The 19,238-nt window shown below is 39.3% G+C and overlaps 1 protein-coding gene across 2 annotated transcripts in view; it reads left to right on the top strand.

Annotated features, from left to right (window-relative positions):
• The first annotated feature begins 8 nt into the window (after positions 1-8).
• Positions 9-19,238, top strand: part of CCDC191 (coiled-coil domain containing 191) — a 90,386-nt gene continuing 71,156 nt past the window's right edge. The window contains exons 1-5 of one of the 2 annotated variants that reach the window (XM_004761414.3): positions 9-232; positions 2,569-2,607; positions 10,139-10,280; positions 14,252-14,395; positions 17,585-17,763. In XM_004761414.3, coding sequence (XP_004761471.2) covers positions 143-232; positions 2,569-2,607; positions 10,139-10,280; positions 14,252-14,395; positions 17,585-17,763 — 594 coding nt within the window. In that variant the 5' untranslated portion in view covers positions 9-142. The remainder of the gene's footprint in view (positions 233-2,568; positions 2,608-10,138; positions 10,281-14,251; positions 14,396-17,584; positions 17,764-19,238) is intronic. The other variant, XM_045088406.1, reaches the window with a different exon arrangement.

Below are 19,238 nucleotides of genomic sequence, written 5' to 3'. Positions count from 1 at the left end.
TCCTGGGAGTAGTGGTTCGGCGGCGCCTCATATCTGCCTTCCTTGCGGCCGGAGGAACTACAACTCCCAGGACAACGCGGAAGCAGCCCGGCAACTGAGCGGTCGTTCCAGTTTTGCGGTGGTCCGGGCCTGAGCCTGTAAAATGCTGCTGGCCCCCCAGGAAGGGTCCTCCTCAAGGAAGAGGACGGGGCCGAATCGCTGGAAACAGTTTACAAGGAAGCCGAGTCCCAAGGTGATCCATCCCAAACGGGAGCTCTGGGGGAGGAGGGGGGGCGGGGACCGGCCCCGAGGCCTGCCGGCTGGGCTGCGCTACCTCCCTCTTCCCCCAGGGGCATCCTTACTCGTCTCCCCCTTGCCTAGATGACCCTGGAGACAGCATTGCCCTGGCGAAGGGGGCCTATGAACTTTGGGGTCTGGATACCTTGCTACTTTGGTGGGCAGCATCGTGAAAGAACTAGTTCCATCTTAAACAGGAGAGGTCGGCTAGTGCCCATCCTGGTGAAGAGAATTCTTGAACTCCCTCGCCACGCATTCCCACCTCCACAATTTTAGGGACGTTCCTGCGCATTTCTTCCTTCCTTCCTTCCTTCCACCCTCCCTCCCTCCCTTTCCAATCTTTTTTTCCTTCCTTCTCTTCTTTCCAAATTTTGGATCGTTATTGGAGAGGGCAGATCTTCATGTTAAGTCCTCTACCTCATATTCCTCCCTTCTAATTTTTCTTAAAGTATCAAAACGAACTCAGGAATGCAAGTGGTTATTAGACATACCAGTACTTGATTCAATTGAATTTTTTTTTTAATTCAACCAACATTTCCTTTTTATATCTGTTACCTCCTTTGATGCCTTAGCATCCAAAGACATGGAAAACTGGTAACCCTATTTTAAACTTGAAACATACATAAATGCCATGTGCAAAGTCATAGTCACACGGTGTGCGCTTTCCACAGACTACCTTTTTAACAGCCACAAAAATAAATGCTTGAAATGTAAGTGAGAGTACCAAAATGGAGTGGCTTCTCAGCTTCCAGCTCCAGAGCAGTTTCACCAGCTGTTTTCACCCTGAAGTTACACTTTCTTTAAAAAAAAAATTCTGTAGAGATGTGGCATTCTTAGGGCTCTAGACAATCGTGCTTGCAGTTTGTTCTAAATATATCTGCTAAATAATGTCCTGGACATATTCCACTTGGTGAATATCTTGCCCCAGATACCAGAGGGTTAGATAGGAACACTAGAGAGAGTTGGAAACAGAGTCTGCTCCTGTTGTAATGTGCTAGTTCCACAAGAGATTGGATCCCAAATAGGTCATGGGTATAGACTTGATGATGAAAGGTAAAATTTGGGACAGTTTCTTAAGACTCCAAAAGGAAGGATTTTGCTGCTAGTACTCCTTGTTACTGCCTAGAGAATGAAAAGGAAAAAGCACAAGAGCTTCTTGAAGTTCAGTTATGTTATAATAGGATCAGCTCTTTCTTTGTTGCAGAGACAAAATTATTCAGCAGTACAGCTGCATTAATTAATTATCTTAAGGTACTTTGGAGGTGAAGTGTTATGTAAGTGAAAGAGTATTACACCTTTCCTTCCTCCATGTGACAGTATGCTAGTTTAGATATTCCCTTCTTTATTTAAAGACCCCCTGAATTATTAGCAAAGCACATACCTCTATTTGCTAAGTGACTGTTATAGGGAATTCTACGAGCTTCTGAGAGTTACAGAGAGTTAAGAAAGGAGGTGTCCTACTGGTCTGATTTCTAATTTTAGATTAATATCTGACTGACCTGGGTAGAAATGATCTTTACTTCATTTTCTGCTTTATAAGACAGAAGAGTGATTATCCCCAATCACATCCTCCCACCGCCACCCCCACCCCTAGTCATATTGGAACAAACAACAGTCCTGCTGTAGGTAAGATATGAAAGCCCCTTGCTACAGGTTATTCTTGAAAAGAGGGACATGAGGAAGAGGGCATACCCTTCTCCAAGCAGATTTGCTTCCATGACTTTTGAATAATCTGGCTCATTAATCAGTGCTTATTTAGTTTTTTATAAGGAATATATCTAGCATTCCTCTATTTTGGCTCTTGGAGAGCTTTATTTTTTTTTTTAAAGATATTATTTATTAGAGAGTACGAGAGGAGGAGCAGAGGGAGAGAGACAAGCACACTGTGTGCTGAGCACAGAGCCTGACTCAGGACTCGATCCCAGGACCTGAGATCATGACCCAAGGCAAAATGAAGAGTCCACTACTTTAACCGACTGAGTCACCCCGGTGTCCCCCTGGAGAGCTTAAGAAAAAAAAAAAAAAGGATACATCTGGGCCATATTCCAGACCAATTAAATTAGAATCTCCAAGTGGGCTTAGGCAGGAGATAAAAACAGAAGAGTTCCCAGAGAAGGTTTCACGTTTCTTCTTCCAACCATCATTCTGTGTTCTTGCTGAACTTGCTGATGAAATGGCTTGGGGAAAGAAAAAGGACACATTCCCATATGCTTTAGTCAGAAAGATAGATTAAAATGGCAAAATTCATAAAGTTATTGCTGTGTATTAATATTCTCTATATGTTATCTACAGCCTGCCTTTGAGCCTGACAATGTGGAACACTGGATTAAGGTAAGGATGTTGCACAGTTAAGATAGAGAGTTAAGAGTCAGGCATAATCTGATGGGAAGGAGTACTGATAGATCTCCATTTTGTGCATGTTTTGCTATTTTTATTCTCATGGGACTGTGTTGCTTTAGTTTTAGATTCCTTAGTTTTTCTTTATCATTCTGTTGCTTCTCCTGAAAATATGAATGACAAGAAAATGAGTATAAACATGCTTTTTTTTTAGTATAAACATGCTTTTTTTTTTTTTAAAGATTTTATTTATTTATTTGAGAGAGAGCATTCACAAGCAGGGGGAGGGGCGGAGGGAGGAAGAGCTGTGGGGCTTGATCTTGATTCTGGAACTCTGTGGTCATGATCTGAGCCAAAGGCAGACACTTAACCAATTAAGCCATCCAGGTGCCCCTAGACGTGCTTTTTCAAATGTTGTGAGGATCCTATGAAGAGGACTAAAGGAGCAGGGGAGAAGAAGCTGTAAGAGAGGATGTGGTGGCCTTCCTCGGATATTGGAAAGACTGTACTGTAGTTACATTGATCTATGGGACCAATGCATTAGGAAAGCCGTGCATGCATTGTAAGAGTTTTCTCATAACTGGAGGGAGCCAAAAATGGAGCAGGCATTCTCATAAAGAGATGTATTTTCTATAGTGGAAGTATTCAAGTGGATTCTAAATGGCCACTTAATGTTAGGACTAATGAAGGATATGTTTGAGTGTTCTGTGAGGGGAGGATTGAGTTAGGTTAACTTTCTGAGCTCTTTTCCAGGCTTGAGATAGGTGTTTTTGAGTCCAAGTACCATTTAAGTTGAAAGTACTATTAAACTACTTCCGGTGCATGCCTCAGAGTGCCAGTTTGGCATCTTGCCATACTCAGTTCATTTGTGCAGCATATGTTTCAAAATCATGCAGCATTTTCCTGGGAAAATACCATTCTGCCTGGTCGTATTTTGAAGAGCTATTACTTATCTAAATTGACAGGCATTATAAGTTCCAGATGGAACCTAAGCCACATGTAATCCCTATTAACTATTTATTTATCCAGCCAGTATTTATTAAGTCCTTCTAAGTACTAGGCCATTCTGTTGAACACTGAAGATAAAACCATGCTTGGGGCAGGTATAATCCCTGCCTTCCCTGAGTTTATAGTCCAGTGGAGTTAAACAACTTACTTAAAACTCTTGGGAGAATTAAGGATGTAATAGGAACATGTGGTGGGTTACACTAATATAGATGGCGCAGAGAAGGCTTCCTGGTTCCTGCAGAAGGTCTGACTTAGACCAGTAAAACAGATCTGCTGTTATGGAGGCCAGCCTCTGGGAAGCCCACTCCCAGCCTCCTACAAAGCCTAGTTTCCATGTCTGTGCTGAGTGTCCCAGTGCCAGGCCCCCGCAGGGCTCAGCTACACATTTAGTTACTGTCCCCTCCAGAAGGGAAGATTTAAGTGAAAGAGAAGGATAAAATTCTGCTCTGACTTTATGCAGTTGTCAGACAGCTTGACCGGTTAGATTTTTAGCATTCCTCTAAAATTTCTGTGGTAGCTCTGTCTCCATTATGCCCTCAAATCTCTCATCTCAAAAAAAAAAAAAAAAAAAAAAGTAAGTCCTTACTTGACCCTGCAGTCCATTCTGATTATGGTACATCATTTTCTTATACAGTGTCTTTGAGTGTATAGTCTAGACTCCTTCCCTTGCATTTTTATTATCCTCTGGTGTCTACAGTAATTTTCCTCCTCCTGTTTCTGTTTCTCACCACTCCTCAGAAGCAGTTGTCATAAATGACTTCCTGATCAAATCCACTGTTCTCTTCTTCATCCTCAAACTTTGTAAGGTTCCTTTGATACAGTTGTCACTTTTTTAAATTATAGAAATCTCCTCCATTATCTTTTTATGACCCTGTTTTCTCATGCTTCTCTTACTACTTTTCTGTTCACTCCTGTCTTCTTTAATGATTTTGTTCCCTAATGTAACCCAGCTCTGGGGGTATCCTGAACAGTTAGGACTTCTGGACCTAAGACTTCCAAATCCCCTTGAGTGTACCACCCTCTCAAAGTCAGCTTAGACCTTGTTCCATGGAAAAAGGAAGAGAATATGGAAAGGGTATGGTGAAGGTCAAGAAAGGGCTTTCTTTGAACAGAAGAGATCACTGGGGCAGCCCTGGGGACTTGGCTGAATCAAGTAACCAAAATCTTATGTGGTACCAAAAATTGGTAGAGCAGATTGATCCAGGCTTGAGAGTTTTCACTGCAGAAGCAAAGATGCAAGAGATCTGAGGCTTATGTAAGAGAGTAGCTGAATATCCAGGCAGAGTAGGAAGGAGGGGGCCCTTTAAAGGGCCCTTTAAAGGAGGAGGAGACCTAATTTGATGAAGGTTGTGGTTAGGTACAACACCAATGTAGCAGAGGAAGGGAAGCAAAAGAGGTAGATGGGCAGGAGGCTGATGTTGGGGAGGGGTTATCAGCTTTGGGGTTGAACAATGGAAGATTCTATGTCATGTGGTTCAGGACCACGTCAGTGGGTTGTGGAAGTACGATTGCGGGAAAGGCCATTAGAATACAGGAGTCAAGCAAACTTTGAGGCTGAAATGTTGGTAAGTCTTCCAGAGGGACGCTGAAGTCGCTTAGAATCAGGCAGACCTTGAGTAGAACTTTGCGTTCTGGGGCAGCTCACCGAAAATGCAGCAATTCACTATAACTTACAATTTATCCTCATCCTGATTTGATTGACTGACTCATCTCTTTACTCCTGTGGATTCTGTTACGTTGATAATTAAGCTTTTTAAACATTTTCATTGATTCTCTATTCTTAACTTTCAGGGATTCTGTATGCTACCCGATAAAACTTTAAATTCTAGATGGGCATTTAAGGCCCTCTGTCAATCTAGCTGTAATATAAATCAACCTGTAACAACACCTTTGCTGATACTCTATGTGACTTTTGTCAGGCCAATCTCCTTCCCCTTCTGTCTTCCGTTTAGTTTGACTCACACTGATCCTCCAAGAATGGGATACTATTCCTTTCTGGGAGGGCCATTCTAGATCTTTCCCTTAAAATTCAGCTTGAGGTGCCCCTCTCAGTGAACAACTTCCCCTGACCCACCTCAACCACCTAGTCCCATCTTCTAATACTTTTTCCCTGGGAATTGTATTGGCATTCATACACAACAGAGACTGCATTCAGCATTTGCTTGTATACAGAGTGATTTTTTAAAAAATTGGATACTCTGAAAAATATATTACTCCCCAAACTATTATTTATAAACATGCAGTTTACACTTGAAGGCATATTGAGAAAGTTGTGCTTGTACCTCCCAGCCTTGAGGAAATGAAAGAGTGCATTATAGTTGCTGTTCCTGCTGTTGAGTGGACATTGGGATTGATGTGTGTCATGGGATGTAAGGAGCTCTTACTGAGTATTTATAAGATCATGGGAGTAACTTAAGATAGTTTTTTTATAAATTATATATTTACATGTAACACAGTTACTGAGTAAGAAACATTTGATTAGAAACTCTTCTAATCACTTTGTGTTCCTTTAGAGTGATTCTTGAGTTGTGTCTTGCACATGTGGCACACGACGCAATAAATAGTAGATAGTAGGTGAGTGGTAGTTAGATAAAGGTGAACTCTTTGATAGTCACTTTTAGTTTTGCTTTCCCCTCAATGTCCACTAAGGTAGTGAGAACAGGGCTAGCCTTCAGTCCTTCAATCAACTTGCTTAAATAGTAAGCTGTTAAATTGATACTTTGTGTTATTGAAATATAATTTAAGATAGACCTCTTCTGTCTCTCACATATTTATTTTGAATGAAGTGGTAAGGATGTAATATTTTAAACAAGGAAATACAGAGACTATCTCTTATTTTATGTTTATTTTTATTTTTTTAATTTTACAGACAGAGATTACAAGTAGGCAGAGAGGCAGGCAGAGAGAGGGGGAAGCAGGCTCCCCGCTGAGCAGAGAGCCCCATGTGGGGCTTTGATCCCAGGACCCTGAGATCATGACCCGAGCTGAAGGCAGAGGCCTCAACCCACTGAACCACCCAGGCGTCCCCAGAGACTATTTCTAATCCCCAATATCATCTAGTTGGGTTTTTTTTTTTTTACCAAAATTTTCATTTTAAGTGATATTCCAAACACTTGCTTTGTGAGAGCCAAGCAAACAACCCTTCCTTGTAAGTACCAGCCCATGTCCTTCTTTATTACCAAAATCAGTCTGCCCCTGTGTCCAAGCTGTCTTTACCTCCTTTGTTAAGAATCTATACCAGTTCCAGTTCAGGTGAGATGATCTCTCATACAGAGTTCTTTCTTTCATTCATAGCCTAAGGAACAAAATCTACAATCCTGTTTTTGCTGTTCATTTTTTGTTTGTAAATGTTAGTTTAAAAACTGAAAGTTGATCTTTTTTTTCCCCTAGTGGTTCTTTGTTTATAATGTAGGCTGAAGCAATAAAAAGTAGAAGGGAGATACATTACACCGTTGTTATTGGACAAAAAACTGCAGAGGGAGAGGTCAACTCTCAGTACAAACTAGTAATAAATCACAATAATTTACCTTTAGAAACCATTTCTTTATTTTTAGCTATGACACTGCTTTTACAATATGCAAAAGCCCAAAAAGAACTACCCAAGATGTGTTGTCACATTCTTTCTACGTTGAATTTGGCAACATTTTATATTAGATTTATTCAGATTATACCAACATTTTAAAATGTTATATACATTTAAAATGTTATATACATTTAAAATGTTATATACATACATGATATATATGAAATTCATCTTGCTGTCTTAGAATTTTAAAACATTAAAGGAAAGGACTATGTGCCAAGCATATTGTGACCATCCAATAAGTGCCATATCAACCATCATAAATTTGGGCACATCAGAGGCCAAGAAATAATGTGGGAGACAGATCTCTCCAGAGTGACTCATAAAGAATGAATGATACTTTCTTTATTCTATCCCTGATTAGATCATGTTTTCTTCTGATTCATATCTTTTCCTGTGTGTTCTGTTTTCTACATCTTTTTCAAATTACCCTTACCTTTTCAACTTTATTCCTCTGTTTCTAATTCAAACTTAATACATGAAACCCTTGAAAATTTAAAAGGTAAAGTCCCTGGCAAGTTTTGCCAGAGGTTCTACCAGTCTTTCCATGAAGGGCAGGAGGAAAAATATTTTTCAAAATAGGCAGGAATATAAACTGTGGGTAAGTACAGCTTTTTTTTTTTTTTAAAGATTTTATTTATTTATTGGACAGAGAGAGAGATCACAAGTAGGCAGAGAGGCAGGCAGAGAGAGAGGAAGGGAAGCAGGCTCCCCGCTGAGCAGAGAGCCTGATGTGGGGCTTGATCCCAGGACCCTGAGTTCATGACCTGAGCCGAAGACAGAGGCTTAACCCTCTGAGCCACCCAGGTGCCCCAAGTACAGCTTTTTAAAATACATTTTAGGGGCACATGAGTGGTTCAGTTGGTTGAGTGTCCAACTCTTGACTTTGGCTCAGGTTGTCATCTCAGGATTGAAGCTGGTGTCAGGGTCGCCACTCAGCAGGGAGTCTGCTTGTCTCCCTCACTCTCTGCCTCTCCCCCTGCGTGTGCACGCATGCTCACTCACTTGCTCGCTCGCTCTCAAATAAATAAATCTTTTAAAAAAATAAATTTTACATGTATTCTTTTTTATTAAGGTTTTATTTATTTATTTGACAGAGAGACATCACAAGTAGGCAGAGAGGCAGGCAGAGAGAGAGGAGGAAGCAGGCTCCTCGCTGAGCAGAGAGCCCAATGCGGGACTCGATCCCAGGACCCTGAGATCATGACCCGAGCCAAAGGCAGCGGCTTAACCCACTGAGCCACCCAGGTGCCCACATGTATTCATTGTTTTAACAGATATTTATGGGACACCTGTTATATGCCTAGCACCCTTATAGGTACTGGGGGTTTTACACATGAAGAGGACAAACATGCCTGCTCACATTCTACTAAGGGGAGACAATATAGGGTAAAATATGCTATGAGGTCAGAAGTGCTATAGAGAAAGAACAGAGAAGGGGAATAGAGAGAGCTGTGAGGAGGGTGGTTACAATTTCATGTAGGATAGTTCGAGAAAGCCTTACTATGAAGGTGACATTTGGGTAAAGACATGAGGTGGCAAGAGGGAAAGCAGTGCAGCAGAGGGGAAGTAAGAACAAAGGCCATGAGGTGTGACCATGCTTGGCACATTTGAGAAGGCATGTGCAAGGTCGGTGTGGCTGAAGTCAAGTGAGCAACGGGATGTAGCAAAGGAGAAGGTTGGAGAGTTTACAAAGGGCTTCATGGTGCAGGACCTTGAAGCACATAGTAAGGACCTTGATTTTTATTCTGAGTGAAATAGGGAAACATGAAAGGATTTTGACCAGAGTTATGTACGGCTTTCATTTCAAAGGGACCATCTGAGCTGTGGTGGGAGATGATCACAGAAAACCTGTCAGGAAATTGTGGTGCTTTGAACCAGGTGATAGCAGTAGAGATGATAAGAAGGGGTCAGATCCTGGATATATTTTGAAAATAGAGTCAACAGATTTCCTGACAGATTGGTTTTGGGCTAAGAGGGAGAGAATAGATTCAAGGACTCCCAAGGTTTTCATCCTGAGAACTGAAAAAATGGCATTGTCACCTAGGTTGGAAGCCTGGGAATACAGCAGATGTGGAGGAGACCAAATTTGTGGGGAGGGAGAAAGTCGGGGATTTAATTGCAAAAGAAATTCTTTTATATTGTGCAGGTAAATCAAAGTGCCAACAGTTTGCCCACCTCCACCAATCCCATTAATTGGGCCATGTTTTTACTGTTGCTTCAAACCATTCTGGATGGCTATAATCCCAATTTCATTGAGCCTATAGTTTGTTTAATGTATGATGGGAGGTTCATTCCAGGGGTAGGATTTTGAGGAAGTGTAGCTGCTCTGCCTCTGCTTTATATTCATATACAGATCCTAGTAGCATTGGGAGCTAATAATACTGTATTTTTTATTTAAAATAAAATATCCAGGTGTCAGGATCCCATCACTAATGTTCTAAACAAAAGTAATCTAAAGTTTAAATAATAACTTTTGTTCAAAAATAAACATTGTGGGGGTGCCTGGGTGGCTCAGTGGGTTAAAGCCTCTGCCTTCGGCTCAGGTCATGATCCCAGGGTCCTGGGATCGAGCCCCGCATCAGTCTCTCTGCTCAGCGGGGAGCCTGCTTCCTCCTCTCTCCCTGCCTGCCTCTCTGCCTACTTGTGATCTCTGTCTGTCAAATAAATAAATAAAATCTTTCTAAAAAATAAATAAATAAATAAATAAACATTGTGAATACATGTTAAAATTTGGGAAACTATTGCAATTAATTTCATGTTTAAAAAATGAAATTATTTGGGGTGTTTAAGCCTTCAGGATTCCTTTAAAAATGGAACAGTGGAAGTTATCTTAGTTGGTGGTAGAAAATCAGTTTCTTGAGTAGGAAAGAAATCCATTAGCCCTAACAAGGTTGTCGTCATCTAAATGAGTTTTTTTCTATGATATGAAAGAAGGTGGAGAAAGCCTCCGAATTTGCAGTTTCAAAAGTATTTTCTGCTACAAATTCCAATTTGTCCAGAAGGCTTTGGAGCGAAATCAGAGATTTGGAAACATCTGAGCAAATAGAGGATCATGATGAAGTCTATGCAGAAGGTAAGAAAATACGTTTTTGCTGCAGTATTAACAGTTCTTTAGAATACAGCTTGCTAAAGCATAACCTATGATGCATTTCAGAGTACAGGATGGAGACTTTTCTTTCTCTTTCTCAAGTTTTGTGTCTTCCTACCTCGATCTATCCTGGAGTGAACTCCAACATTATAAGTAAGGGTATATTTAAGGCCCATTTTGTCTCCCAAAATGGAACCACATCCAGAGGCAGTTTGATACGACATAGCTGCCTGGTGGGTGTTATAGGTGTCCCTCTTGCAGCATGATCACTTGATCTAGTCTTAGGAGATCATTTGACCCATTAGTTTGTAAATCCACTTCATTCTTTATGAAGAGAGTCTAAACTTCTCTAACCTTCCTACCTCCCCAAAACATTTACTCTTCTGTAATTTAGTATTTAGTTTCTGATACTCTGGGGAACCCCAGCATTTAGGGATGAAGAGATCAGGGGAACTAGCAAAGACTGGAAAGGAAAGGCCACAGAGGTAGGAGGAAAGTCAGAGCGGCCATGTCCTGGAAGCCAGCTTCCATTTACACTACTGTCTCTTTTTATTCCATTAATTTATTCTATTAAATGGCTCTATTTATTCATAGCATGTCTTCATTCAAAAAATATATAAAATTATTTATAAGTATATATATAATAACAACTTACATTTATAATAAAATCTATTATATACAAGTATATATATATAATTATACCTGTGCCAAGTACTATTTTAGGCACTGGAGGAACAGGGTTTGAACAAAAGAGGCAAAGCCCTTGCTTTCATGGGATGCACATTCTACTGTAAGAACAAAGGAAACTGAAAATTATTAGGTAGTAATAAATCATTCAGGTTTGGACCTGAGTAATAAGAAGGAGCCAGCTAACCTGTAATGGAGGAAGGGCATCCCAGACAGAGGGAAAGGTAGCATCAAGAGTTAAAGTACAGACAAGCTTGGTGTCCTTCAGGAACTGAAGGAAAACCAGTGTGGTTGGAACTTCCCAATGGAATGAGCTTGCAGGAGTGAGCAAAATACCTGTTAACATGGCCTATAAGCCTGGTAAGAGAATTTAGATTTTATTCTGAGTATGATGGGACATCATTCAAGGGTTTTAAGCAGATCAATATTTTAAATATACAAAAGTGAATTATAGGGGAGAAAAGGAAGGAAGAGTGAGTTCAGTGAGAGGCTGGTATAGGGGTCTGGGTAAGCAATAAAGGCCCTTGGTCTTGGGTGGTTGCTAGAACTGGAGATGGGAAAAGGAGATTGGTTCTGAAATTGGCAAGGCTACACCTTGCACACCGTCTCCCAACCCACTGGTGGGAATACATAATATACTTTAGCCTCTTAGAGTTTCTGAGAAGTCATGCTGTCTAAAAAATGTTTAGTTACCCCAATTCCCAAACTTCCTATACTTTGAAACTCTTTATATCCTGAAATCCATATTCCTATCCTGAGGAATTAGTGCTACGCATTGGAAAGTACTAGTATATGAAGAGAACATGGTTTTCAAAGGCTAATATCCTTTTTTCTCCTCTCATCAATTATCTATTAATATTCAATAAGAACCAATGTTCTAAGGAACATAGTTTGAGAAACTCTGCTTTAATGTAGCCTTAGCGCCTCTGATCCAAAAGGAGATGTTCCTGCAGTTGAACCCTCCAAGGGAGGGAAGTTCCCGTTCTTTGTTCTTTTGGGGGACTGCATAGCAAACCCCTATTTACTAATGAATGGCATTGAGTAAATCTGACTTATTCACATATAAATTATTATACATATAAATGTCTGAATTATTGTACACAGGGTTACTCAGTAAATATCTGTTCCCTTGGGCCGCCTGGATGGCAACTGCCTTTGGCTCAGGTCATGATCCTGAGGTCCCAGGATCAAGTCCCACATCGGGCTTCTAGCTCCATGGGGAGTCTGCTTCTCCCTCTGACCTTCTCCCCTCTCTCTCTCTCAAATAAATAAATAAATAAAATCTTTAAAAAAAATATCTGTTCCCTTTCTTTACCTTCCTCTGAAAGCCAATAAAATTGCTAGTATACTTTTTACATGGTTTCTACTGTCTTGATTCATTGTTTTCTATTTTATATGTCCTGTATTCCTATCTGTTTAAAATGCCTTTTTTTTTTTTTTTAAGATTTATTTATTTGACAGAGAGGCAGTGAGAGAGGGAACACAAGCAAGGGGAGTGGGAGAGGGAGAAGTAAGCTCCTCACTGAGCAGGGAACCCCATGCAGGGCTCAATCCCAGGACACTGGGATCATGACCTGAGCCGAAGGCAGATGCTTAAGACTGAGCCACCCAGGCACCCCGCCTTTTGGCCTCATTTAATGTAAGAAGCATTCCATTCCCTCAGCACTATGTGATTATGGTAACGGTGATGAAGATAGTGCTGAAATACATACTTTTCTTTGAAACCCCTATGTCCTACTCATAGAGCTGTTTGATAATGATGATAGTGATGAAGGCATTGCTAAAGTAGACATTTTCTCTCATACCTATATATTGAAGATTTCTGAATATTACTAAGAAAAAAATTCAAATAGAAGTTGGCTTCCATTATTTGATTTGGCTTTCATTATTTGGTTTTCCTCCTACCTCAATGGCCTCTCCTTCCTAGTCTGCTTTTCTGGTTCTGCCTTATCTCTTCAACCCCTAAATACCGGAGTTCTTCAGGGCTTATTCCTGGAACCAGTTCTCTATCCATCTTCCTCTTTTGGTGCTCTCATCCACTTCTGCGGCTTTCAGTTCTGTCCATATGCTGACGACACCCACATTTATTTCTTCAGCTTGGACCTCTCCCCAGAAATCCAGAGTGGTATAGCCAATACCTGTTTGACATTATTATGTATATGTCTCCTAAGCATTTCAAACTGAACTAACCTAAAACTGAATTCCTGGTGTTCCCTCTAAACCTGCTTGTCCCTCAGCCTTCCCTGTCTCAGTAAATGGCATCTCCATTTTTGCAGTTGCTTCAGCCAGAAACCCTGTAGATTTCTTTCTCTCATTCCCATATCCACTACATCAGCAAATCCTGTCAGTTCCACCTCAAAGCAATACTTTCTAAAATTGGACCATTTTTATTACTTCCTGTCCAGGCCCAGGCTACTATCACTTCTTTCCTGGATTATTGCATTTATCTCCTAACTGGTATCCCCTGCTTCTGTGTAAGGGATTTTCAACCTCAGCACTGTGGATGATACAACAGATAATTAGATAATTATCTTTGGGGCGAGAGCCCCAAAGTTTGGTGTCTAACCACTCAGTGAATACTGACACCAAACATTGCTGATGTTTAATAGCAAATCTGGCCTCTGCCTACCAGATGCTAGTATCACTTATCCCTGTTACAGTAACCAAAAATGGCTCCAGATGTTGCCAAATGTCCACCGGGGGGACAAGATCATCCATGATCTAGAACCACTGCTCAAAATCTGATCCCCACATTATCTCTTTCCTTTATCTCCTATTATTCCCCTTCACTCACTCCTTTCTAGCCGCACTGCCTCTTTGCTACTACTCCAACACTCTGGACATTCTCTTCCTTAGGGCCTTTGCAACTGCTTTCCCTCTGCATGGAATAAGATTCCTCACATATCCATATGGCTCACTTCCTCACTTTCTTCCCTTTTTTGCCCAAATATCTTCTCAAAAAGGCTTTCTTTGAATCTCTAGTTTCAAACTGTCAATACTTACCTTCCGTTTCTTTACATACTGTTTCTCACTTGCCAGCTCTGTTTTTCTGATTTACTTATTTATTGTCTCTTTTCTCCAGTTAAAATGTAAACTTTGTTGGTGATAAGTTTTATTTGTCCTTTTTTGTTTGTTGCTCTTTTCTTAGCATCTAACACAGTACCTGACACAAGATAGATACTCAGTATTTACTGAGTGAATGAAAACAGTGAAAGAAGAAAGTCTCTGAAGTAATAGTAATATTAAAAATTTTTTTGTTTTGTTGATAGCTCAGGAACTAGTCAGTGAGTGGTTAGACACCAAACTTAAGCAAGAACTAGCAAGTGATGGTGAAGAGGATGCTGAAGACACTGGGTTAAATACCCTTCCTATGCCAGAAGCCAGTGATCATTTGAAATATGACAAGTTTGATGGTAAGAACTTTTTTGATTGTTCTAAGCTTTAACATCTAATGAATGTATCTAAGAAGTCTTTTTAATTGTTTTAAATAATGAATGAAATATTATTTGCTGTGGTTTGCTTAGTTTTATAAATGGCTTTAATTTTTCTTGGTTCAATTTAAATTATTTACCTATATCCTCAGTACATTCATGGTGTTTTTTAAATAAAATATTCTATTTGTAATTCTCTTATGACTATAATAGCAATTAGTGCTCTTTGACTGTCTCTTCCCATATATTGCTGGATGACTCTTTATTTTGATGTGGCTACATTTAAACATTTTACATTTATAAAAGAGTTTACTGCTTATACACCCAACTAGCGAGTAAGGGTTCATTGAGTGTACTCAGAATTTGGCATTTTTTTTCCTCAGCATAAAGGTACGCCCGGCAATGGTGGTGGCAGCTCCTCATGTGTGACTCACACACATGCTTGGTAAACTCACCTGGCAGTATTCCCCTTGTTTAGGACTCTACAAAACCTACAATATTCCCAGCCCAGCAACCACAAAATCATGAGCTCTTAAAGTTAGAGGAATCCTTCAAGATCACCTGGTCTGATCTCCCCTTTTCACGCCCTCAGATAGAGATCATTCCTTAGTATCCCTCACACATGGGTGATATAATTTCTGCTGGCACATCTCCCAGGATAGAGGAGCTATTGTCGGGCTCTAATCCTCAATATATTTTCTCTTGGGAGAAGTAGGAGTTTGACATTTGTAGCTCTTCAGTGTAAGAGAAAATAATACCATGTTCCCTCTCCCAAGAGAAGTATTGTTGTTTTTCTTTGTTTGTTTGTAATATAATCATGTCTGATCTCTCCTATACTTCAGTGTTTCTAGCTTAAATATACCAGTTCTCAAAACAGTTCTTCATATCACATCATTTCTAAATCTTATTATGCTGGTTGCCACCTTTTGGATGTTTTCTAATTTATTAATATCATTATGAAAGTGAGGCATTTCCATACTTGATATTTATTCTGAAACTGTGTGGACTATAGTGAAACTATTAGTTCTTTCATATGATGCTAATAGATCTAGTTGTATTTATTTAGATTGGCAATTATCATTTAGTATCATACCAGGCCTCACTCTTATGCTTGTAGAATTTTTTGTTCTGTTTTCTTCCCCTTTTTTTTTTTTTTTTGTAGATTAAAACATTCCTATTCTGTAGCCATTAAAAAAGGATATTTACCAAAAATATTGATTAACATGGGATTATCTCAATAGACACAGAAAAAGTACTTGGCAAAATCTAACATCCATCCCTGATTAAAAAAAATACTTAGCAAACTAGCAATTCCTCAGCCTGACAAAGGGCATTTACAGAAGACATATAGGAAACATATGAAAATGACAAACATAAGTCGTACCTTATATTTGTACATACATAGGTAGGTATGTACGTAGTCGTACCTAAATGAATTACATTTAATGTGAACAGGTTAAATATTCCAATTAAAAGACAAAGATTGACAGAATGATTTTTAAAATATGTAACTATATGCTATCTACAGGAGACACAATTTAGATTCAAAGACATGAATAGATTGAAAGTAAAAAGATGGGAAAAGATATACTATGTAATCAGTAACCAAAAGAGAATGAGAGCAGCTTACTAATAGCAGGAAAAAAAGTAGACTTTACCATAAGAAATTGTTACTAGGGACAAAGAAGGGCATTTCATAATGATAATAAGGTCAGCCATCAAGAAAACATAAGTATAAACATACATACACCTAATAAAAGAGTTCCAAAATAGGGGTGCCTGGGTGGCGCAGTTGGCTAAGCATCTACCTTCAGTTCAGGTCATGATTTCAGGGTCCTGGGATCGAGCCCTATATCGGGCTCCCTGCTAAATGGAAAGGCTGCTTCTTCCTCTCCCTCTGCTCTCCCCATTCATGTTCTCTCTCTCTCAAATAAAATGCTAAAAAGGAAAGAAAAAGAGCCCCAAAACACATGAAGCAAAAACTGAGAAAGTCAAAGGGAGAAGTAGATATTGCACAAGTCTCCAAATTATTTGGAGACCTCATACCCCATTTTCAGTAATGCATGGAACTAAACAGAACATCAGTGAGGAAGATGTTCATATCATTAGTCACTGAGAAAATGCAGATTAGAACTACCCTGAGTAACCATTACATACCTATCAAAATGGCTTATATCCAAAGACTGACCATACTAAGTATTGGTGAGGATAGAGGAACTGGAGCACACCAGTACTGCTGGTGAGAATATAAAATTTTGTAACCACTTTGGAGAACTGTTTGACAGTTTTTTAAAAAGTTTAACAGATACTTCTGTGATCCAGCCATTCCACTCCTAGGCATTTTTCCAAGAGAAGGGAAAGCATATGTTCATACAAAAACTTATACACAAATGTTTATAACAACTTTGTCATAGCCAAAATCTGGAAACAGCCCAAATGTTTATCCATGAATGAATGAGCAAATGATGGTATACCCATACAGTGGAATACTAATCAGCAAGAAAAAGTGATAAACTGTTGATACAACAACATGATGAATCTCAGAGATAATTACGCTGAGTAAAAGAAGCCTGACCAAAAAGAGAGTACATTGTGTATGGTTAATTGATAAGAAATTCTAGAAAATGTAAATTAATTTATCGTGAGAGGAAAGCAGGTCTGTGGTTGCCTGGGATAAGACCGAGAACATGGGGAGGAGTGGGAGGAGGAGATTGCAAATCAGCATGAGAACCCTTTTGGAGCTGACAGACACGTTCTTTATCTTGATTATAGTCATGATTTTACTGGTAGATGTATATGTCAAAACTTATGGTAGACTTTAAATATTTACAGTGTATTATATGTCAGTTATACCTCAATAAAGCCATTTAAAAAAAACAATGGAGTCTTCAAGGATGTTTAGACTGAAGTAGTGTCTTTTACATTTGGCAGTGAAGGAGTATTTTGTGACTTGGGTGAGGGTAATTCCTCATGAGTGGAATTTTTTTCCTCTCATTTGAAGGTAGTTAATTGCTGAGGGCTGTGCTCATCCAATTGGCATTATCAGTTACTATTTATTGAACACTCACAGCTTCGTATTTTTATTGTACCAGGATTATATAAATATGGAAATTGTACTAAATTTTTTTTTTTTAATTTTCCCTTTTTTTGTTGTTGCTCTGTCTCCCCCAGAGTTGTGTGGCTATTTGGAGGAAGAAGAGGAAAGTACCACCGTTCAAAAATTTATAGACCATCTGCTCCATAAAAAAGTGGTGGATTCTGGAATGTTGGAAGATCTTGGAATGAATGGAAACCAAGACAAGCAGCAGCAGAAGGATCCTCGTCTTACCATGGAGATGAGACATAAGCAGGTGGGAGGGAAAAACAAAATTAAAATGGGTAACAGGAAGCAATCTTTGTGTAGCACATTTAATAAGCTTAAATAAAGACTTAGGCTTTATTATGAAAAAGAGTGCCATCTGTGGTTTGGTAAGAAAGAATAAAAATAAAATAGAACTTCAGAAGAAAAATAATGCTCATAAACTGAGGACAGGAAACAATTTATTTAAGAAAACCAAAAAAAAGAATAACTGATTTCGAACAATGGAGTGGTGAACTAAACTTTATTAGTTTGTATATGGTACTATCTATTATAAATATGTAGATTGGTTTTGCTTGAATTTGATTTTTGAACTGTGGCATGAAAATATTAATATCATGAATATTCTAGTGAATGTTATAATGATAATTCTTTTCCAGACAACTGAAAAATTCACTCATTTTGTGATTATAATTTGAAAGGGAGGACAGATCTGAATTAAATCTAGTTCAGCTGTTTTGAATTAGAAGGGCATATGGGAACTTTCTTCTCTTCAAAGGGAATAAATAGTGGGTTATAGGAAAAAGATGTGTCTCAACTCTTCGTAGGGGATCTTCAGGAAATCAGAATGACCAAGTCTTTTCCACATGTCCAGAACTAAGACTGAACTAGAATGAATGTCTATACATTGTATCTTGTTTTTTTATAACCCTGAATTTCTGGTTGCTTTAAACTATTAGGGTGTGCCTAATCAGCCCTGAGGATGTTAGAAAAAGGGTTAGAAGTATGGTTCTAGTTCAGGTTTATGATAAAAGGGAGGAGAGAAGGTTCAACAAGAGATTGCCAATATCTACAAGTCTTAACCTAAGTGGAGAGAAGTAAGGGTAAAGTTCAGTGAAGAGGGAGGTAAAGGAGCACTCCTTAATTCATAGCTAGAAAGGGCTCTGGAAAATTAATAGGTTTGAAAAATTGTGCTTATTCACAAATATCTGTGAAAGTCATGGTTTTGATTTCCAAATATGAGCCAGAATCATTAATACATTTAAATAACAATAGTGAATAGTGTTGCGTTCCTCATAGCAGTAAATCACTGTTGTATCTTTTTTTTTTTTTTTAAAGATCTTATTTATTTATTTGACAGACAGAGATCACAAGTAGGCAGAGAAGCAGGCAGAGAGAGAGAGGAGGAAGCAGGCTCCCTGCTGAGCAGAGAGCCCAACTCAGGACTCCATCCCAGGACCCTGCGATCATGACCTGAGCCAAAGGCAGAGGCTTAACCCACAGATCCACCCAGGCGCCCATCACTATTGTATCTTTCACAATGTAGTCTCCCCAAAATACCTGTATTCTTTCTTAAATTATAATCAGCATGCCCACAGGGCCTCCATAAACAGCAGTAGTATATACCTTAGAAAATTTTAGGGGTAGGATATCATTACTAAGTAAGAATCCAGAGCTTGGCATCTGACCTTGTAGATTTTCAATATTTACTTGGTGCAAATCATTGTCAGAGTTCTGGGAGTCTCT

The sequence above is a fragment of the Mustela putorius genome, unplaced genomic scaffold, assembly GCF_011764305.1.
Source record: "Mustela putorius furo isolate JIRA1106 unplaced genomic scaffold, ASM1176430v1.1 tig00003834_pilon_pilon_pilon, whole genome shotgun sequence".
NCBI classification, from domain to species: domain Eukaryota; kingdom Metazoa; phylum Chordata; class Mammalia; order Carnivora; family Mustelidae; genus Mustela; species Mustela putorius.
This window is presented reverse-complemented; position numbering and strand designations above follow the sequence as displayed.